This window comes from Oncorhynchus nerka, linkage group LG14 (genome assembly GCF_034236695.1).
Source record: "Oncorhynchus nerka isolate Pitt River linkage group LG14, Oner_Uvic_2.0, whole genome shotgun sequence".
NCBI classification, from domain to species: Eukaryota; Metazoa; Chordata; class Actinopteri; order Salmoniformes; family Salmonidae; genus Oncorhynchus; species Oncorhynchus nerka.
The window spans coordinates 6,355,488-6,378,531 of record NC_088409.1 but is presented as its reverse complement, the minus strand read 5'-3'; the positions used below and the strand labels follow the sequence as shown (position 1 = coordinate 6,378,531).

General features: G+C 43.3%; 1 protein-coding gene across 1 annotated transcript in view; it reads left to right on the top strand.

Annotated features, from left to right (window-relative positions):
- Window positions 1-1,325: 1,325 nt before the first annotated feature.
- Window positions 1,326-23,044, top strand: part of LOC135575103 (WASH complex subunit 5) — an 89,949-nt gene continuing 68,230 nt past the window's right edge. Inside the window, exons 1-6 of the mRNA XM_065027301.1 lie at window positions 1,326-1,446; window positions 1,718-1,962; window positions 3,273-3,418; window positions 16,407-16,491; window positions 17,332-17,432; window positions 19,655-19,847. Of these exons, the coding sequence (XP_064883373.1) occupies window positions 1,777-1,962; window positions 3,273-3,418; window positions 16,407-16,491; window positions 17,332-17,432; window positions 19,655-19,847 (711 nt within the window). The 5' untranslated portion in view covers window positions 1,326-1,446; window positions 1,718-1,776. The remainder of the gene's footprint in view (window positions 1,447-1,717; window positions 1,963-3,272; window positions 3,419-16,406; window positions 16,492-17,331; window positions 17,433-19,654; window positions 19,848-23,044) is intronic.

Below are 23,044 nucleotides of genomic sequence, written 5' to 3'. Positions count from 1 at the left end.
TCCTGTAGTAACATTTACTATGTTACGTTTACCCCTTTAGTCCAGGTTGGATAAGGTGAAGTAAGGTTATAGTTGCTATTCTGTGAGGGCCTACGGTATGTTCCAAACCCGTTACGGTGCTTTAGGTGCCAAGGATTCAGAGGTGTTGCAGCAGTGTGAAGAAGGGAGATCCCAAGATGTGAGAACTGTGCAGGATAGGAGTGTAAAGCTGGGATAGAGAAAGCACTGTGGGGTTGCCAATGCAGCTGGGAATACAAAGTGCCCTGAGAGAGAGAGAGAGAGAGAGAGACAGAGAGAGAGAGAGAGAGAGAGAGAGAGAGAGAGAGACAGGTTCAGATTGCCCATGAGTTCAGATTGCCATGGGGTAGAACATTTCCTATGCTGAGGCAGTGAAGAGAGTAGCGAATAGCCCAAGGGTGAGTGATTCGACTGGAAACGCCCCCACTGAGTAGGACAGAAGTAAGGTTGGATTTCTTGCGTTCGTAGCCATGGTGATCAACTGTACTGCGCTGATGGAGCAGAAACCACAGAAGATATATGAGGTAGTTGCAGCAGCAGAGAGATTTTAGTGTAGAAGATCTGCAAGGAGTTTAGAGAAGAGAGGTTACTAGGGTTATCCCTTTATCCTCCCAGGCTGATGTTGAGGGACAGGGTTAGATGGTAGAAGAAGAGGGAGGGTGTATAGGTACAGGGTTAGATGGTAGTACAGGGTTAGATAGTGTATAGGTACAGGGTTATATAGATAGTGTATAGGTACAGGGTTAGGGTAGATAGTCTATATGTACAGGGTTAGATAGTGTTAGAGGGTTAGATGGTAGATAGGTACAGGGTTAGATGGTAGATAGTGTATAGGTACAGGGTTAGATAGTAGATAGTCTATATGTACAGGGTTAGATAGTGTATAGGTACAGGGGTTAGATGGTAGATAGTGTATAGGTACAGGGTTAGATGGTAGATAGTGTATAGGTACAGGGTTAGATAGTAGATAGTCTATAGGTACAGGGTTAGTACAGGGTTAGTAGATAGTATAGGTACAGGGTTAGATAGTGTATAGGTACAGAGTTAGATAGTGTATAGTGGTAAGGTTTTAATGGGTGTAGGGTTAGTTAGTAGGCCAATTTTTTCCACCAAGTAATGAATTCATACCACAGAATAGTAGGCTGATACACAGCCAATATAGTAGGTGGCGACATGCACCTATAATATTTGTTTGCGGACCGCCATAATAGCAACGAAGAAGAAGAAGCGGCAGAAAATTCACACGAAGAAGAAAAGCCCCCTGCTCTTAGTCTTGACTTCGTCGCTACCTAGTGGTCCACAAACACTCTGCAGGGAAGATGAATCATGTGGTTTGTCATGTGATGGTAAACAGGAATTGAATTGAAAAACTTGAAACGGTCAACATTTAGCGAGCAACTACACTATCCTATAGGTGTATACCTTAAGGTGAGTACGGTTGTGAAATGATGCATGTAAAACATTTAGAAAGTTGAAAACTAGTCATCGCTCGGGTCGGTAGAATTCACCGCTTGTTGCAAAATATCTTTCCGGCCACTAGCTTCAAACTAGCCTGCTGGTGATAACTACATGTACAATTATTTAATGTAGCTATCTGAACTCGTTAACATTATACAAATGAATACTATTTAGAGATGCAGTTTTAGTCCTTGGTTTAACCTGTGGCAGCTGTGTCTCTTTTTTTTTTACACAATACTAGAGTAGAAGTGGGCCAGAGCCCGAATTGCAGAGGTGCCTTGTAGACCTTAGACCGTCGCCATGGTGGATTTCCTGGCGGAAAACAACCTGTGTGGTCAGGCGGTGCTGAGGATCGTGTCCCGGGGAAACGCTATCATAGCCGAGCTCCTCCGCCTCTCGGAGTTCATCCCTGCTGTCTTCAGACTCAAAGACAAGAGCGATCAGCAGAAATACGGAGACATCATCTGTGACTTCAGCTACTTCAAGGTGAGATGGGAGGAGGGTTGTCTTGTTGAATGAGTGTGAGATGAGATCACAGTGAAAGGACATTGTTTGGGGTGCACCTCCTTCGGTAATGGACACGCACACCGCCAGTGTCATGGTTAGGTCTTTCCAATTATGTGATTGCCACCTGTCATCTATGAACTAGATTGTTTGGAATGTGTTATGGCATGATGATGAAGTACAAATCAAATCTAATGTTATTTGGTCACATTCACACGGTTAGCAGATGTTAATGCGAGTGTAGTGAAATGCTTGTGCTTCTAGTTCCGACAATGCAGTAATAACCAACGAGTAACCTAACAATTTCACAACAACTACCTTATACACACGTGTAAAGGGATAAAGAATATTTACATAAAAAAATATATGAATGAGAGATGGTACAGAACGGCAAAGGCATGATGATGATGATGGTGATGATGAAGAACAGGGATAATGTTATGTCCATGAGTAACCCTTTATATTCTCCCCGGTGCCTTCCAGGGTCCAGAGTACTACGACAGTCATTCCAGTTATCATGATGATGATGATGATGAAGAACAGGGATAAGACATGAGTAACCCTTTATATTCTCCCCGGTGCCTTCCAGGGTCCAGAGTACTACGACAGTCATTCCAGTTATCATGATGATGATGATGATGGATGAAGAACAGGGATAATACATGAGTAACCCTTTATATTCTCCCCGGTGCCTTCCAGGGTCCAGAGTACTACGACAGTCATTCCAGTTATCATGATGATGATGATGAAGAACAGGGATAAGACATGAGTAACCCTTTATATTCTCCCCGGTGCCTTCCAGGGTCCAGAGTACTACGACAGTCATTCCAGTTATCATGATGATGATGATGAAGAACAGGGATAATGTTGATGATGATGATGATGAAGAACAGGGATAAGACATGAGTAACCCTTTATATTCTCCCGGTGCCTTCCAGGGTCCAGAGTACTACGACAGTCATTCCAGTTATCATGATGATGATGGATGAAGAACAGGGATAATGATGATGATGATGATGATGGATGAAGAACAGGGATAATACATGAGTAACCCTTTATATTCTCCCGGTGCCTTCCAGGGTCCAGAGTACTACGACAGTCATTCCAGTTATCATGATGATGATGATGATGATGATGAAGAACAGGGATAAGACATGAATAACCCTTTCTCCCCGTTGCCTTCCAGGGTCCAGAGTACTACGACAGTTCATTCCAGTTATCATGATGATGATGATGATGGATGAAGAACAGGGATAAGACATGAGTAACCCTTTCTCCCCGTTGCCTTCCAGGGTCCAGAGTACTACGACAGTAAGCTAGAAGCCAAACCAGATCTGCAGGATCTGGACGATGAGTTTCGGGAGAACAACCTGGAGATACTCTCACGATTCTACCTGGCGTTTGAAAGTGTCCACAAGTACATCGTCGATCTAATCAGGTCAAACAGAATTACTGTCTGTCTGTCTGTCTGTCTGTCTGTCTGTCTGTCTGTCTGTCTGTCTGTCTGTCTGTCTGTCTGTCTGTCTGTCATACAGAATTACCTGTCTGTCTGTCTGTCTGTCTGTCTGTCTGTCTGTCTGTCTGTCTGTCTGTCTGTCTGTCTGTCTGTCTGTCATACAGAATTACCTGTCTGTCTGTCTCTGTCTGTCATACAGAATTACCTGTCTGTCTGTCTGTCATACAGAATTACCTGTCTGTCTGTATGTCATACAGAATTACCTGTCTGTCTGTCTGTCATACAGAATTACCTGTCTGTCTGTCTGTCTGTCTGTCATACAGAATTACCTGTCTGTCTGTCATACAGAATTACCTGTCTGTCTGTCTGTCTGTCATACAGAATTACCTGTCTGTCTGTCTGTCATACAGAATTACCTGTCTGTCTGTCTGTCTGTCTGTCTGTCTGTCTGTCTGTCTGTCATACAGAATTACCTGTCTGTCTGTCATACAGAATTACCTGTCTGTCTGTCTGTCTGTCATACAGAATTACCTGTCTGTCTGTCTGTCTCTGTCTGTCATACAGAATTACCTGTCTGTCTGTCTGTCATACAGAATTACCTGTCTGTCTGTCTGTCTGTCATACAGAATTACCTGTCTGTCTGTCTGTCATACAGAATTACCTGTCTGTCTGTCTGTCTGTCTGTCTCTGTCTGTCATACAGAATTACCTGTCTGTCTGTCTGTCATACAGAATTACCTGTCTGTCTGTCTGTCTCTGTCTGTCTGTCATACAGAATTACCTACCTCCTTACGATATCCACCAGGGTGTCTGTCTGTCTGTCTGTCTGTCTGTCTGTCATACAGAATTACCTGTCTGTCTGTCTGTCTGTCTCTGTCTCTCCTCACCATGCTTTATCTAATCAGCTGTTCTGTCTCCTCACCATGCTTTATCTAATCAGCTGTTCTGTCTCCTCACCATGCTTTATCTAATCAGCTGTTCTGTCTCCTCACCATGCTTTATCTAATCAGCTGTTCTGTCTCCTCACCATGCTTTATCTAGTCAGCTGTTCTGTTCTGTCTCCTCACCATGCTTTATCTAATCAGCTGTTCTGTTCTGTCTCCTCACCATGCTTTATCTAATCAGCTGTTCTGTCTCCTCACCATGCTTTATCTAGTCAGCTGTTCTGTCTCTGTCTCCTCACCATGCTTTATCTAATCAGCTGTTCTGTCTCCTCACCATGCTTTATCTAGTCAGCTGTTCTGTCTCTGTCTCCTCACCATGCTTTATCTAGTCAGCTGTCTGTCTCCTCACCATGCTTTATCTAATCAGCTGTTCTGTCTCCTCACCATGCTTTATCTAATCAGCTGTTCTGTCTCCTCACCATGCTTTATGTAGTCAGCTGTTCTGTCTCTGTCTCCTCACCATGCTTTATCTAATCAGCTGTTCTGTCTCTGTCTCCTCACCATGCTTTATCTAATCAGCTGTTCTGTCTCTGTCTCCTCACCATGCTTTATCTAATCAGCTGTTCTGTCTCCTCACCATGCTTTATCTAGTCAGCTGTTCTGTCTCTGTCTCCTCACCATGCTTTATCTAATCAGCTGTTCTGTCTCCTCACCATGCTTTATCTAGTCAGCTGTTCTGTCTCCTCACCATGCTTTATCTAGTCAGCTGTTCTGTCTCTGTCTCCTCACCATGCTTTATCTAATCAGCTGTTCTGTCTCCTCACCATGCTTTATCTAGTCAGCTGTTCTGTCTCTGTCTCCTCACCATGCTTTATCTAATCAGCTGTTCTGTCTCCTCACCATGCTTTATCTAGTCAGCTGTTCTGTCTCTGTCTCCTCACCATGCTTTATCTAGTCAGCTGTTCTGTCTCCTCACCATGCTTTATCTAGTCAGCTGTTCTGTCTCTGTCTCCTCACCATGCTTTATCTAATCAGCTGTTCTGTCTCCTCACCATGCTTTATCTAGTCAGCTGTTCTGTCTCTGTCTCTCACCATGCTTTATCTAATCAGCTGTTCTGTCTCCTCACCATGCTTTATCTAATCAGCTGTTCTGTCTCCTCACCATGCTTTATCTAGTCAGCTGTTCTGTTCTCACCATGCTTTATCTAATCAGCTGTTCTGTCTCCTCACCATGCTTTATCTAATCAGCTGTTCTGTCTCCTCACCATGCTTTATCTAGTCAGCTGTTCTGTCTCTGTCTCCTCACCATGCTTTATCTAATCAGCTGTTCTGTCTCTGTCTCCTCACCATGCTTTATCTAATCAGCTGTTCTGTCTCCTCACCATGCTTTATCTAGTCAGCTGTTCTGTCTCTGTCTCCTCACCATGCTTTATCTAATCAGCTGTTCTGTCTCTGTCTCCTCACCATGCTTTATCTAGTCAGCTGTTCTGTCTCTGTCTCCTCACCATGCTTTATCTAATCAGCTGTTCTGTCTCCTCACCATGCTTTATCTAGTCAGCTGTTCTGTCTCTGTCTCCTCACCATGCTTTATCTAGTCAGCTGTTCTGTCTCTGTCTCCTCACCATGCTTTATCTAATCAGCTGTTCTGTCTCTGTCTCCTCACCATGCTTTATCTAGTCAGCTGTTCTGTCTCTGTCTCCTCACCATGCTTTATCTAGTCAGCTGCTGTTCTGTCTCCTCACCATGCTTTATCTAGTCAGCTGTTCTGTCTCTGTCTCCTCACCATGCTTTATCTAGTCAGCTGTTCTGTCTCTGTCTCCTCACCATGCTTTATCTAATCAGCTGTTCTGTCTCCTCACCATGCTTTATCTAGTCAGCTGTTCTGTTCTGTCTCCTCACCATGCTTTATCTAATCAGCTGTTCTGTCTCTGTCTCCTCACCATGCTTTATCTTATCAGCTGTTCTGTCTCTGTCTCCTCACCATGCTTTATCTAGTCAGCTGTTCTGTCTCTGTCTCCTCACCATGCTTTATCTAGTCAGCTGTTCTGTTCTGTCTCCTCACCATGCTTTATCTAATCAGCTGTTCTGTCTCCTCACCATGCTTTATCTCAGCTGTTCTGTCTCTGTCTCCTCACCATGCTTTATCTAATCAGCTGTTCTGTCTCCTCACCATGCTTTATCTAGTCAGCTGTTCTGTTCTGTCTCCTCACCATGCTTTATCTAGTCAGCTGTTCTGTTCTGTCTCCTCACCATGCTTTATCTAATCAGCTGTTCTGTCTCTGTCTCCTCACCATGCTTTATCTAATCAGCTGTTCTGTCTCCTCACCATGCTTTATCTAATCAGCTGTTCTGTTCTGTCTCCTCACCATGCTTTATCTAGTCAGCTGTTCTGTCTCTGTCTCCTCACCATGCTTTATCTAGCTGTTCTGTCTCTGTTCTGTCAGCTGTTCTGTCTCCTCACCATGCTTTATCTAATCAGCTGTTCTGTCTCCTCACCATGCTTTATCTAGTCAGCTGTTCTGTCTCCTCACCATGCTTTATCTAGTCAGCTGTTCTGTCTCTGTCTCCTCACCATGCTTTATCTAATCAGCTGTTCTGTCTCCTCACCATGCTTTATCTAGTCAGCTGTTCTGTCTCTGTCTCCTCACCATGCTTTATCTAGTCAGCTGTTCTGTCTCTGTCTCCTCACCATGCTTTATCTAATCAGCTGTTCTGTCTCTGTCTCTCACCATCTTTATCTAGTCAGTTCTGTTCTGTCTTATGCTTTATCTAGTCAGCTGTTCTGTCTCTGCTTTATCTCTGTTTCTGTCTCTCACCATGCTTTATCTAGTCAGCTGTTCTGTCTCTGTCTCTCACCATGCTTTATCTAATCAGCTGTTCTGTCTCTGGTTCTCCTCACCATGCTTTATCTAGTCAGCTGTTCTGTCTCCTCTCACCATGCTTTATCTAGTCAGCTGTTCTGTCTCTGTCTCCTCACCATGCTTTATCTAGTCAGCTGTTCTGTCTCCTCACCATGCTTTTTATCTGTTCTGTCTCCTCAGCTTTATCTGTTCTGTTCTGTCTCCTCACCCTTTATCTAGTCAGCTGTTCTGCTCTTCACCATCTTTATCTAGTCAGCTGTTCTGTCTCCTCACCATGCTTTATCTAATCAGCTGTTCTGTCTCCTCACCATGCTTTATCTAGCTGTTCTGTCTCTGTCTCCTCTGCTTTATCTAATCAGCTGTTCTGTTCTGTCTCCTCACCATGCTTTATCTAATCAGCTGTTCATGTCTCTCCTCACCATGCTTTATCTAGTCAGCTGTTCTGTCTCTGTCTCCTCACCATGCTTTATCTAGTCAGCTGTTCTGTTCTGTCTCCTCTTTATCTAGTCATGCTTTATCTAGTCAGCTGTTCTGTCTCTCACCTGCTTTATCTAGTCATGCTTTATCTTTAATCAGCTGTTCTGTCTCTGTCTCCTCACCATGCTTTATCTAGTCAGCTGTTCTGTCTCTGTCTCCTCACCATGCTTTATCTAGTCAGCTGTTCTGTCTCCTCATGCTTTATCTAATCAGCTGTTCTGTCTCCTCACCATGCTTTATCTAGTCAGCTGTTCTGTCTCTGTCTCCTCACCATGCTTTATCTAGCTGTTCAGCTGTTCTGTCTCTGTCTCCTCACCATGCTTTATCTAGTCAGCTGTTCTGTCTCCTCACCATGTTCAGCTGTTCTGTCTCTGTCTCCTCACCATGCTTTATCTAATCAGCTGTTCTGTCTCTGTTCTCTCTGTCTCACCATGCTTTATCTAGTCAGCTGTTCTGTCTCTGTCTCCTCACCATGCTTTATCTAGTCAGCTGTTCTGTCTCTGTCTCAGCTGTTCTCACCATGCTTTATCTAGTCAGCTGTTCTGTCTCTGTCTCCTCACCATGCTTTATCTAGTCAGCTGTTCTGTCTCTCACCATGCTTTATCTAGTCAGCTGTTCTGCTTTATCTAATCAGCTGTTCTGTCTCCTCACCATGCTTTATCTAGTCAGCTGTTCTGTCTCTGTCTCCTCACCATGCTTTATCTAGTCAGCTGTTCTGTCTCTGTCTCCTCACCATGCTTTATCTAGTCAGCTGTCTCCTCACCATGCTTTTCTGTCAGCTGTTCTGTCTCTCCTCACCATGCTTTATCTAGTCAGCTGTTCTGTCTCCTCACCATGCTTTATCTAGTCAGCTGTTCTGTCTCTGTCTCACCATGCTTTATCTGCTCTCTGTCTCCTCACCATGCTTTATCTAGTCAGCTGTTCTGTTCTGTCTCCTCACCATGCTTTATCTAGTCAGCTGTTCTGTTCTGTCTCCTCACCATGCTTTATCTAGTCAGCTGTTCTGTCTCCTCACCATGCTTTATCTAATCAGCTGTTCTGTCTCTGTCTCCTCACCATGCTTTATCTAATCAGCTGTTCTGTCTCTGTCTCCTCACCATGCTTTTTATCAGCTGTTCTGTCTCTCACCAATCAGCTGTTCTGTCTCTGTCTCCTCACCATGCTTTATCTAATCAGCTGTTCTGTCTCTGTCTCCTCACCATGCTTTATCTAGTCAGCTGTTCTGTCTCTGTCTCCTCACCATGCTTTATCTAGTCAGCTGTTTCTGTCTCCTCACCATGCTTTATCTAGTCAGCTGTTCTGTTCTGTCTCCTCACCATGCTTTATCTAATCAGCTGTTCTGTCTCTGTCTCCTCACCATGCTTTATCTAGTCAGCTGTTCTGTCTCCTCACCATGCTTTATCTAGTCAGCTGTTCTGTCTCCTCACCATGCTTTATCTAGTCAGCTGTTCTGTCTCCTCACCATGCTTTATCTAATCAGCTGTTCTGTCTCCTCACCATGCTTTATCTAATCAGCTGTTCTGTTCTGTCTCCTCACCATGCTTTATCTAGTCAGCTGTTCTGTCTCCTCACCATGCTTTATCTAGTCAGCTGTTCTGCTCACCATGCTTTATCTGTCAGCTGTTCTGTCTCCTCACCATGCTTTATCTAGTCAGCTGTTCTGTCTCTGTCTCCTCACCATGCTTTATCTAATCAGCTGTTCTGTCTCCTCACCATGCTTTATCTAATCAGCTGTTCTGTCTCCTCACCATGCTTTATCTAATCAGCTGTTCTGTCTCTGTCTCCTCACCATGCTTTATCTAATCAGCTGTTCTGTCTCTGTCTCCTCACCATGCTTTATCTAGTCAGCTGTTCTGTCTCCTCACCATGCTTTATCTAGTCAGCTGTTCTGTCTCTGTCTCCTCACCATGCTTTATCTAGTCAGCTGTTCTGTCTCCTCACCATGCTTTATCTAGTCAGCTGTTCTGTCTCTGTCTCCTCACCATGCTTTATCTAGTCAGCTGTTCTGTCTCTGTCTCCTCACCATGCTTTATCTAATCAGCTGTTCTGTCTCCTCACCATGCTTTATCTAGTCAGCTGTTCTGTCTCCTCACCATGCTTTATCTAATCAGCTGTTCTGTCTCCTCACCATGCTTTATCTAATCAGCTGTTCTGTCTCTGTCTCCTCACCATGCTTTATCTAGTCAGCTGTTCTGTCTCTGTCTCCTCACCATGCTTTATCTAGTCAGCTGTTCTGTCTCCTCACCATGCTTTATCTAGTCAGCTGTTCTGTCTCCTCACCATGCTTTATCTAGTCAGCTGTTCTGTCTCTGTCTCCTCACCATGCTTTATCTAGTCAGCTGTTCTGTCTCCTCACCATGCTTTATCTAATCAGCTGTTCTGTCTCTGTCTCCTCACCATGCTTTATCTAGTCAGCTGTTCTGTCTCCTCACCATGCTTTATCTAATCAGCTGTTCTGTCTCCTCACCATGCTTTATCTAATCAGCTGTTCTGTCTCCTCACCATGCTTTATCTAATCAGCTGTTCTGTCTCCTCACCATGCTTTATCTAATCAGCTGTTCTGTCTCCTCACCATGCTTTATCTAGTCAGCTGTTCTGTCTCCTCACCATGCTTTATCTAGTCAGCTGTTCTGTCTCTGTCTCCTCACCATGCTTTATCTAATCAGCTGTTCTGTCTCTGTCTCCTCACCATGCTTTATCTAATCAGCTGTTCTGTCTCCTCACCATGCTTTATCTAGTCAGCTGTTCTGTCTCTGTCTCCTCACCATGCTTTATCTAATCAGCTGTTCTGTCTCCTCACCATGCTTTATCTAGTCAGCTGTTCTGTCTCCTCACCATGCTTTATCTAGTCAGCTGTTCTGTCTCCTCACCATGCTTTATCTAGTCAGCTGTTCTGTCTCTGTCTCCTCACCATGCTTTATCTAGTCAGCTGTTCTGTCTCTGTCTCCTCACCATGCTTTATCTAATCAGCTGTTCTGTCTCTGTCTCCTCACCATGCTTTATCTAATCAGCTGTTCTGTCTCCTCACCATGCTTTATCTAGTCAGCTGTTCTGTCTCTGTCTCCTCACCATGCTTTATCTAATCAGCTGTTCTGTCTCCTCACCATGCTTTATCTAGTCAGCTGTTCTGTCTCCTCACCATGCTTTATCTAGTCAGCTGTTCTGTCTCCTCACCATGCTTTATCTAATCAGCTGTTCTGTCTCTGTCTCCTCACCATGCTTTATCTAGTCAGCTGTTCTGTCTCCTCACCATGCTTTATCTAGTCAGCTGTCTCTGTCTCCTCACCATGCTTTATCTAGTAAGCTGTTCTGTCTCTGTCTCCTCACCATGCTTTATCTAGTCAGCTGTTCTGTCTCTGTCTCCTCACCATGCTTTATCTAGTCAGCTGTTCTGTCTCCTCACCATGCTTTATCTAGTCAGCTGTTCTGTCTCCTCACCATGCTTTATCTAATCAGCTGTTCTGTCTCCTCACCATGCTTTATCTAGTCAGCTGTTCTGTCTCCTCACCATGCTTTATCTAATCAGCTGTTCTGTCTCTGTCTCCTCACCATGCTTTATCTAGTCAGCTGTTCTGTCTCCTCACCATGCTTTATCTAGTCAGCTGTTCTGTCTCCTCACCATGCTTTATCTAATCAGCTGTTCTGTCTCCTCACCATGCTTTATCTAATCAGCTGTTCTGTCTCCTCACCATGCTTTATCTAGTCAGCTGTTCTGTCTCCTCACCATGCTTTATCTAGTCAGCTGTTCTGTCTCTGTCTCCTCACCATGCTTTATCTAATCAGCTGTTCTGTCTCTGTCTCCTCACCATGCTTTATCTAGTCAGCTGTTCTGTCTCCTCACCATGCTTTATCTAATCAGCTGTTCTGTCTCTGTCTCCTCACCATGCTTTATCTAATCAGCTGTTCTGTCTCTGTCTCCTCACCATGCTTTATCTAATCAGCTGTTCTGTCTCTGTCTCCTCACCATGCTTTATCTAGTCAGCTGTTCTGTCTCCTCACCATGCTTTATCTAGTCAGCTGTTCTGTCTCCTCACCATGCTTTATCTAATCAGCTGTTCTGTCTCCTCACCATGCTTTATCTAGTCAGCTGTTCTGTCTCTGTCTCCTCACCATGCTTTATCTAGTCAGCTGTTCTGTCTCCTCACCATGCTTTATCTAATCAGCTGTTCTGTCTCTGTCTCCTCACCATGCTTTATCTAGTCAGCTGTTCTGTCTCTGTCTCCTCACCATGCTTTATCTAGTCAGCTGTTCTGTCTCCTCACCATGCTTTATCTAATCAGCTGTTCTCTCCTCACCATGCTTTATCTAATCAGCTGTTCTGTCTCTGTCTCCTCACCATGCTTTATCTAATCAGCTGTTCTGTCTCTGTCTCCTCACCATGCTTTATCTAATCAGCTGTTCTGTCTCCTCACCATGCTTTATCTAGTCAGCTGTTCTGTCTCCTCACCATGCTTTATCTAATCAGCTGTTCTGTCTCCTCACCATGCTTTATCTAATCAGCTGTTCTGTCTCCTCACCATGCTTTATCTAGTCAGCTGTTCTGTCTCCTCACCATGCTTTATCTAATCAGCTGTTCTGTCTCTGTCTCCTCACCATGCTTTATCTAATCAGCTGTTCTGTCTCCTCACCATGCTTTATCTAGTCAGCTGTTATATCTCTGTCTCCTCACCATGCTTTATCTAGTCAGCTGTTCTGTCTCTGTCTCCTCACCATGCTTTATCTAATCAGCTGTTCTGTCTCTGTCTCCTCACCATGCTTTATCTAGTCAGCTGTTCTGTCTCCTCACCATGCTTTATCTAATCAGCTGTTCTGTCTCTGTCTCCTCACCATGCTTTATCTAATCAGCTGTTCTGTCTCTGTCTCCTCACCATGCTTTATCTAGTCAGCTGTTTTGTCTCCTCACCATGCTTTATCTAGTCAGCTGTTCTGTCTCCTCACCATGCTTTATCTAATCAGCTGTTCTGTCTCCTCACCATGCTTTATCTAGTCAGCTGTTCTGTCTCTGTCTCCTCACCATGCTTTATCTAATCAGCTGTTCTGTCTCCTCACCATGCTTTATCTAGTCAGCTGTTCTGTCTCCTCACCATGCTTTATCTAGTCAGCTGTTTTGTCTCCTCACCATGCTTTATCTAGTCAGCTGTTCTGTCTCTGTCTCCTCACCATGCTTTATCTAGTCAGCTGTTCTGTCTCTGTCTCCTCACCATGCTTTATCTAATCAGCTGTTCTGTCTCTGTCTCCTCACCATGCTTTATCTAGTCAGCTGTTTTGTCTCCTCACCATGCTTTATCTAGTCAGCTGTTCTGTCTCTGTCTCCTCACCATGCTTTATCTAGTCAGCTGTTCTGTCTCCTCACCATGCTTTATCTAATCAGCTGTTCTGTCTCCTCACCATGCTTTATCTAGTAAGCTGTTCTGTCTCTGTCTCCTCACCATGCTTTATCTAATCAGCTGTTCTGTCTCCTCACCATGCTTTATCTAGTCAGCTGTTCTGTCTCTGTCTCCTCACCATGCTTTATCTAGTCAGCTGTTTTGTCTCCTCACCATGCTTTATCTAATCAGCTGTTCTGTCTCCTCACCATGCTTTATCTAGTCAGCTGTTCTGTCTCTGTCTCCTCACCATGCTTTATCTAGTCAGCTGTTTTGTCTCCTCACCATGCTTTATCTAATCAGCTGTTCTGTCTCTGTCTCCTCACCATGCTTTATCTAATCAGCTGTTCTGTCTCTGTCTCCTCACCATGCTTTATCTAATCAGCTGTTCTGTCTCCTCACCATGCTTTATCTAATCAGCTGTTCTGTCTCCTCACCATGCTTTATCTAGTCAGCTGTTCTGTCTCCTCACCATGCTTTATCTAATCAGCTGTTCTGTCTCCTCACCATGCTTTATCTAGTCAGCTGTTCTGTCTCCTCACCATGCTTTATCTAATCAGCTGTTCTGTCTCCTCACCATGCTTTATCTAGTCAGCTGTTCTGTCTCCTCACCATGCTTTATCTAGTCAGCTGTTCTGTCTCTGTCTCCTCACCATGCTTTATCTAGTCAGCTGTCTCTGTCTCCTCACCATGCTTTATCTAGTCAGCTGTTCTGTCTCCTCACCATGCTTTATCTAATCAGCTGTTCTGTCTCCTCACCATGCTTTATCTAATCAGCTGTTCTGTCTCTGTCTCCTCACCATGCTTTATCTAGTCAGCTGTTCTGTCTCTGTCTCCTCACCATGCTTTATCTAGTCAGCTGTTCTGTCTCCTCACCATGCTTTATCTAGTCAGCTGTTCTGTCTCTGTCTCCTCACCATGCTTTATCTAATCAGCTGTTCTGTCTCCTCACCATGCTTTATCTAGTCAGCTGTTTTGTCTCCTCACCATGCTTTATCTAGTCAGCTGTTCTGTCTCCTCACCATGCTTTATCTAATCAGCTGTTCTGTCTCCTCACCATGCTTTATCTAATCAGCTGTTCTGTCTCTGTCTCCTCACCATGCTTTATCTAATCAGCTGTTCTGTCTCTGTCTCCTCACCATGCTTTATCTAATCAGCTGTTCTGTCTCCTCACCATGCTTTATCTAGTCAGCTGTTCTGTCTCCTCACCATGCTTTATCTAGTCAGCTGTTCTGTCTCTGTCTCCTCACCATGCTTTATCTAATCAGCTGTTCTGTCTCCTCACCATGCTTTATCTAGTCAGCTGTTCTGTCTCTGTCTCCTCACCATGCTTTATCTAATCAGCTGTTCTGTCTCCTCACCATGCTTTATCTAATCAGCTGTTCTGTCTCTGTCTCCTCACCATGCTTTATCTAATCAGCTGTTCTGTCTCCTCACCATGCTTTATCTAGTCAGCTGTTCTGTCTCTGTCTCCTCACCATGCTTTATCTAATCAGCTGTTCTGTCTCCTCACCATGCTTTATCTAGTCAGCTGTTCTGTCTCCTCACCATGCTTTATCTAGTCAGCTGTTCTGTCTCCTCACCATGCTTTATCTAGTCAGCTGTTCTGTCTCTGTCTCCTCACCATGCTTTATCTAATCAGCTGTTCTGTCTCCTCACCATGCTTTATCTAATCAGCTGTTCTGTCTCCTCACCATGCTTTATCTAGTCAGCTGTTCTGTCTCCTCACCATGCTTTATCTAGTCAGCTGTTCTGTCTCTGTCTCCTCACCATGCTTTATCTAATCAGCTGTTCTGTCTCTGTCTCCTCACCATGCTTTATCTAGTCAGCTGTTCTGTCTCCTCACCATGCTTTATCTAGTCAGCTGTTCTGTCTCTGTCTCCTCACCATGCTTTATCTAATCAGCTGTTCTGTCTCTGTCTCCTCACCATGCTTTATCTAGTCAGCTGTTCTGTCTCCTCACCATGCTTTATCTAATCAGCTGTTCTGTCTCCTCACCATGCTTTATCTAATCAGCTGTCTCTGTCTCCTCACCATGCTTTATCTAGTCAGCTGTTCTGTCTCTGTCTCCTCACCATGCTTTATCTAATCAGCTGTTCTGTCTCCTCACCATGCTTTATCTAGTCAGCTGTTCTGTCTCTGTCTCCTCACCATGCTTTATCTAATCAGCTGTTCTGTCTCCTCACCATGCTTTATCTAGTCAGCTGTTCTGTCTCTGTCTCCTCACCATGCTTTATCTAGTCAGCTGTTCTGTCTCTGTCTCCTCACCATGCTTTATCTAATCAGCTGTTCTGTCTCTGTCTCCTCACCATGCTTTATCTAGTCAGCTGTTCTGTCTCCTCACCATGCTTTATCTAATCAGCTGTTCTGTCTCCTCACCATGCTTTATCTAATCAGCTGTTCTGTCTCCTCACCATGCTTTATCTAATCAGCTGTTCTGTCTCCTCACCATGCTTTATCTAGTCAGCTGTTCTGTCTCCTCACCATGCTTTATCTAGTCAGCTGTTCTGTCTCCTCACCATGCTTTATCTAATCAGCTGTTCTGTCTCTGTCTCCTCACCATGCTTTATCTAGTCAGCTGTTCTGTCTCCTCACCATGCTTTATCTAGTCAGCTGTTCTGTCTCCTCACCATGCTTTATCTAGTCAGCTGTTCTGTCTCTGTCTCCTCACCATGCTTTATCTAGTCAGCTGTTCTGTCTCCTCACCATGCTTTATCTAATCAGCTGTTCTGTCTCTGTCTCCTCACCATGCTTTATCTAATCAGCTGTTCTGTCTCCTCACCATGCTTTATCTAATCAGCTGTTCTGTCTCCTCACCATGCTTTATCTAGTCAGCTGTTCTGTCTCTGTCTCCTCACCATGCTTTATCTAGTCAGCTGTTCTGTCTCCTCACCATGCTTTATCTAGTCAGCTGTTCTGTCTCTGTCTCCTCACCATGCTTTATCTAATCAGCTGTTCTGTCTCCTCACCATGCTTTATCTAGTCAGCTGTTCTGTCTCTGTCTCCTCACCATGCTTTATCTAGTCAGCTGTTCTGTCTCCTCACCATGCTTTATCTAATCAGCTGTTCTGTCTCTGTCTCCTCACCATGCTTTATCTAATCAGCTGTTCTGTCTCTGTCTCCTCACCATGCTTTATCTAATCAGCTGTTCTGTCTCCTCACCATGCTTTATCTAGTCAGCTGTTCTGTCTCCTCACCATGCTTTATCTAGTCAGCTGTTCTGTCTCCTCACCATGCTTTATCTAATCAGCTGTTCTGTCTCTGTCTCCTCACCATGCTTTATCTAATCAGCTGTTCTGTCTCTGTCTCCTCACCATGCTTTATCTAATCAGCTGTTCTGTCTCCTCACCATGCTTTATCTAATCAGCTGTTCTTCTCTCCAGGTATCTGGATGACCTGTATGAAGGAGTTTACATTCAACAGACCCTGGAGACGGTGCTGCTGAATGAGGATGGAAAACAGCTCCTGGTAAAAACAACAACAACATTTATTTACATTTTTATTTTACTCGTCAAGTCAGTTAAGAACAAATTCGTATTTTCAATGACGGTTAACTGCCTTGTTCAGGGGCAGAACGACAGATTTTTTTACCTCGTCAGTTGGGGAGATTCGATCTTGCAACCTTTCGGTTACTAGTCCAACGCTCTAACCACCTGCCTACCCCCTCTAACCACTAGGCTACCCTGCCGCCCCCTCTAACCACTAGGCTACCCTGCCTCCCCCTCTAACCACTAGGCTACCCTGCCGCCCCCTCTAACCACTAGGCTACCCTGCCTCCCCCTCTAACCACTAGGCTACCCTGCCGCCCCCTCTAACCACTAGGCTACCCTGCCGCCCCCCTCTAACCACTAGGCTACCCTGCCGCCCCAATCTCTTGTAATTACTTAGATTTTGTAGAAGGGCCCCCGGGGCGGGCGTGTTCCCTGGAAGCTTCGTAGCTCTATGATCAACTTATATACATTTAGGAAAATCGTCCCTGTATGTTTGGCGATGTCCCGAAGGTATGTTAGTCCTACCATGTGCTGTTTGTCTCCTTGTTAACCAGTGTGAGGTCCTGTATGTCCTGAAGGTATGTTAGTCCTACCATGTGCTGTTTGTCTCCTTGTTAACCAGTGTGAGGTCCTGTATGTCCTGAAGGTATGTTAGTCCTACCATGTGCTGTTTGTCTCCTTGTTAACCAGTGTGAGGTCCTGTATGTCCTGAAGGTATGTTAGTCCTACCATGTGCTGTTTGTCTCCTTGTTAACCAGTGTCAGGTCCTGAAGGTATGTTAGTCCTACCATGTGCTGTTTGTCTCCTTGTTAACCAGTGTGAGGCGCTGTATCTCTATGGAGTCATGCTGTTGGTTATTGACCAGAAGATGGAGGGGGAGGTCAGAGAGAGGATGCTGGTGTCCTACTATAGATACAGGTGAGAACTTTGCTGCTGTTTTTGGGTGGGAAATGGCTTCTACATCCTTTATACATTCCTATAATACTATGATAGTATCTATAATACTATGATACTATCTATAATACTGTAATACTATCTATAATACTGTAATACTATCTATAATACTGTAATACTATCTATAATACTGTAATACTATCTATAATACTGTAATACTATCTATAATACTATGATAATATCTATAATAATATGATAATATCTACAATACTGTAATACTATCTATAATACTATGATAGTATCTATAATACTATGATACTATCTATAATACTGTAATACTATCTACAATACTGTAATACTATCTATAATACTGTAATACTATCTATAATACTGTAATACTATCTATAATACTATAATACTATCTATAATACTGTAATACTATGATAATATCTATAATACTGTAATACTATCTATAATACTGTAATACTATCTATAATACTGTAATACTATCTATAATACTGTAATACTATCTATAATACTATGATAATATCTATAATAATATGATAATATCTATAATACTATACTACTCTCTATAATACTATAATACTCTCTATAATACTATAATACTCTTTATAATACTATACTACTCTCTATAATACTATAATACTCTCTATAATACTATACTACTCTTTATAATACTATAATACTCTCTATAATACTGTAATACTATCTATAATACTATACTACTCTCTATAATACTGTAATACTATCTATAATACTATACTATCTATAATACTATAATACTCTCTATAATACTATAATACTCTTTTTATAATACTATACTATCTCTATAATACTATAATACTCTCTATAATACTGTAGTACTATCTATAATACTATACTACTCTCTATAATACTATAATACTCTCTATAATACTATAATACTCTTTATAATACTATACTACTCTCTATAATACTATAATACTCTCTATAATACTATACTACTCTCTATAATACTATACTACTCTTTATAATACTATAATACTCTCTATAATACTGTAATACTATCTATAATACTATACTACTCTCTATAATACTGTAATACTATCTATAATACTATACTACTCTCTATAATACTATAATACTCTCTATAATACTATAATACTCTTTATAATACTATACTACTCTCTATAATACTATAATACTCTCTATAATACTATACTACTCTCTATAATACTATACTACTCTTTATAATACTATACTACTCTATAATACTATACTACTCTTTATAATACTATACTACTCTTTATAATACTATACTACTCTATAATACTATACTACTCTCTATAATACTATACTACTCTCTATAATACTCTCTATAATACTATAATACTATAATACTCTTTATAATACTATACTACTCTATAATACTATACTACTCTTTATAATACTATACTACTCTCTATAATACTATACTACTCTCTATAATACTATACTACTCTCTATAATACTATACTACTCTCTATAATACTATACTACTCTCTATAATACTATACTACTCTATAATACTATACTACTCTCTATAATACTATACTACTCTATAATACTATACTACTCTCTATAATACTATACTACTCTCTATAATACTATGCTACTCTCTATAATACTATGCTACTCTATAATACTATACTACTCTATAATACTATACTACTCTCTATAATACTATACTACTCTCTATAATACTATACTACTCTCTATAATACTATACTACTCTCTATAATACTATACTACTCTATAATACTATACTACTCTCTATAATACTATACTACTCTCTATAATACTATACTACTCTCTATAATACTATACTACTCTCTATAATACTATACTACTCTCTATAATACTCTCTATAATACTATACTACTCTCTATAATACTATGCTACTCTCTCTCTATAATACTATACTACTCTCTATAATACTCTCTATAATACTATACTACTCTCTATAATACTCTCTATTATACTGTAGTACTATCTATAATACTATACTACTATCTATTATACTATACTACTATCCATACTACTATACTACTATCTATAATACTATAATACTGTAGTACTATCTATAATACTATACTACTATCTATAATACTATACTAATATAATACTATCTATAATTGTAATGAAAGAAAAACAACCATTTGATTGGAGCGTGCTACTAGCTATACATGTCCTGTTTGTGTGTCCAGTGCTGCCCGCTCCTCAGCGGACTCCAACCTGGATGACATCTGTAAGCTGCTGCGGAGTACTGGCTACTCCAGCCAATCAGGGGCCAAGCGGCCAGCTAACTACCCCGAGAGCTACTTCCAGAGAGTACCTATCAGTTCTACCTTCATCAGCATGGTGATCGGGAGGCTGCGCTCTGATGACATCTATAACCAGGTAAGACTCGAAGAGAGTACCTATCAGTTCTACCTTCATTGGCATGGTGATCGGGAGGCTGCGCTCTGATGACATCTATAACCAGGTAAGACTCGAAGAGAGTACCTATCAGTTCTACCTTCATCGGCATGGTGATCGGGAGGCTGCGCTCTGACATCTATAACCAGGTAAGACTCGAAGAGAGTACCTATCAGTTCTACCTTCATCGGCATGGTGATCGGGAGGCTGCGCTCTGACATCTATAACCAGGTAAGACTCGAAGAGGGTACCTATCAGTTCTACCTTCATCGGCATGGTGATCGGGAGGCTGCGCTCTGACATCTATAACCAGGTAAGACTCGAAGAGAGTACCTATCAGTTCTACCTTCATTGGCATGGTGATCGGGAGGCTGCGCTCTGACATCTATAACCAGGTAAGACTCGAAGAGGGTACCTATCAGTTCTACCTTCATCGGCATGGTGATCGGGAGGCTGCGCTCTGATGACATCTATAACCAGGTAAGACTCGAAGGGAGTACCTATCAGTTCTACCTTCATCGGCATGGTGATCGGGAGGCTGCGCTCTGATGACATCTATAACCAGGTAAGACTCGAAGAGAGTACCTATCAGTTCTACCTTCATCGGCATGGTGATCGGGAGGCTGCGCTCTGATGACATCTATAACCAGGTAAGACTCGAAGGGAGTACCTATCAGTTCTACCTTCATCGGCATGGTGATCGGGAGGCTGCGCTCTGACATCTATAACCAGGTAAGACTCGAAGAGGGTACCTATCAGTTCTACCTTCATCGGCATGGTGATCGGGAGGCTGCGCTCTGACATCTATAACCAGGTAAGACTCGAAGAGAGTACCTATCAGTTCTACCTTCATCGGCATGGTGATCGGGAGGCTGCGCTCTGACATCTATAACCAGGTAAGACTCGAAGAGAGTACCTATCAGTTCTACCTTCATCGGCATGGTGATCGGGAGGCTGCGCTCTGACATCTATAACCAGGTAAGACTCGAAGGGAGTACCTATCAGTTCTACCTTCATCGGCATGGTGATCGGGAGGCTGCGCTCTGACATCTATAACCAGGTAAGACTCGAAGAGAGTACCTATCAGTTCTACCTTCATCGGCATGGTGATCGGGAGGCTGCGCTCTGACATCTATAACCAGGTAAGACTCGAAGAGAGTACCTATCAGTTCTACCTTCATTGGCATGGTGATCGGGAGGCTGCGCTCTGACATCTATAACCAGGTAAGACTCGAAGAGGGTACCTATCAGTTCTACCTTCATCGGCATGGTGATCGGGAGGCTGCGCTCTGATGACATCTATAACCAGGTAAGACTCGAAGGGAGTACCTATCAGTTCTACCTTCATCGGCATGGTGATCGGGAGGCTGCGCTCTGATGACATCTATAACCAGGTAAGACTCGAAGAGAGTACCTATCAGTTCTACCTTCATCGGCATGGTGATCGGGAGGCTGCGCTCTGATGACATCTATAACCAGGTAAGACTCGAAGGGAGTACCTATCAGTTCTACCTTCATCGGTATGGTGATCGGGAGGCTGCGCTCTGATGACATCTATAACCAGGTAAGACTCGAAGAGGGTACCGATCAGTTCTACCTTCATCGGCATGGTGATCGGGAGGCTGCGCTCTGACATCTATAACCAGGTAAGACTCGAAGAGAGTACCTATCAGTTCTACCTTCATCGGCATGGTTATCGGGAGGCTGCGCTCTGACATCTATAACCAGGTAAGACTCGAAGAGAGTACCTATCAGTTCTACCTTCATCGGCATGGTGATCGGGAGGCTGCGCTCTGACATCTATAACCAGGTAAGACTCGAAGGGAGTACCTATCAGTTCTACCTTCATCGGCATGGTGATCGGGAGGCTGCGCTCTGACATCTATAACCAGGTAAGACTCGAAGAGGGTACCTATCAGTTCTACCTTCATCGGCATGGTGATCGGGAGGCTGCGCTCTGACATCTATAACCAGGTAAGACTCGAAGAGGGTACCGATCAGTTCTACCTTCATCGGCATGGTGATCGGGAGGCTGCGCTCTGACATCTATAACCAGGTAAGACTCGAAGAGGGTACCTATCAGTTCTACCTTCATCGGCATGGTGATCGGGAGGCTGCGCTCTGATGACATCTATAACCAGGTAAGACTCGAAGAGAGTACCTATCAGTTCTACCTTCATTGGCATGGTGATCGGGAGGCTGCGCTCTGATGACATCTATAACCAGGTAAGACTCGAAGAGGGTACCTATCAGTTCTACCTTCATCGGCATGGTGATCGGGAGGCTGCGCTCTGATGACATCTATAACCAGGTAAGACTCGAAGAGGGTACCTATCAGTTCTACCTTCATCGGCATGGTGATCGGGAGGCTGCGCTCTGATGACATCTATAACCAGGTAAGACTCGAAGAGGGTACCTATCAGTTCTACCTTCATCGGCATGGTGATCGGGATGCTGCGCTCTGACATCTATAACCAGGTAAGACTCGAAGAGGGTACCTATCAGTTCTACCTTCATCGGCATGGTGATCGGGAGGCTGCGCTCTGACATCTATAACCAGGTAAGACTCGAAGAGAGTACCTATCAGTTCTACCTTCATCGGCATGGTGATCGGGAGGCTGCGCTCTGACATCTATAACCAGGTAAGACTCGAAGGGAGTACCTATCAGTTCTACCTTCATCGGCATGGTGATCGGGAGGCTGCGCTCTGACATCTATAACCAGGTAAGACTCGAAGAGGGTACCTATCAGTTCTACCTTCATCGGCATGGTGATCGGGAGGCTTCGCTCTGACATCTATAACCAGGTAAGACTCGAAGAGAGTACCTATCAGTTCTACCTTCATCGGCATGCCACCCCAGGGTAGCCTAGTGGTTAGTATCCTTGAACTGAATGACATTTCTTACACACTCACTAATGCTACAATATTACGTTGTCTTGAATGTTTTATTCAATCTATTTGTATGTTATGATCATGTAATCTTCTGATTCTCAGATCCATGTTTCGTCCTGTCTCTAAAGCTGTCCTGTGTCTCTAAAGCTGTCCTGTGTCTCTAAAGCCGTCCTGTGTCTCTCTAAAGCCGTCCTGTGTCTCTCTAAAGCCGTCCTGTGTCTCTCTAAAGCCGTCCTGTGTCTCTCTAAAGCCGTCCCGTGTCTCTCTAAAGCCGTCCTGTGTCTAA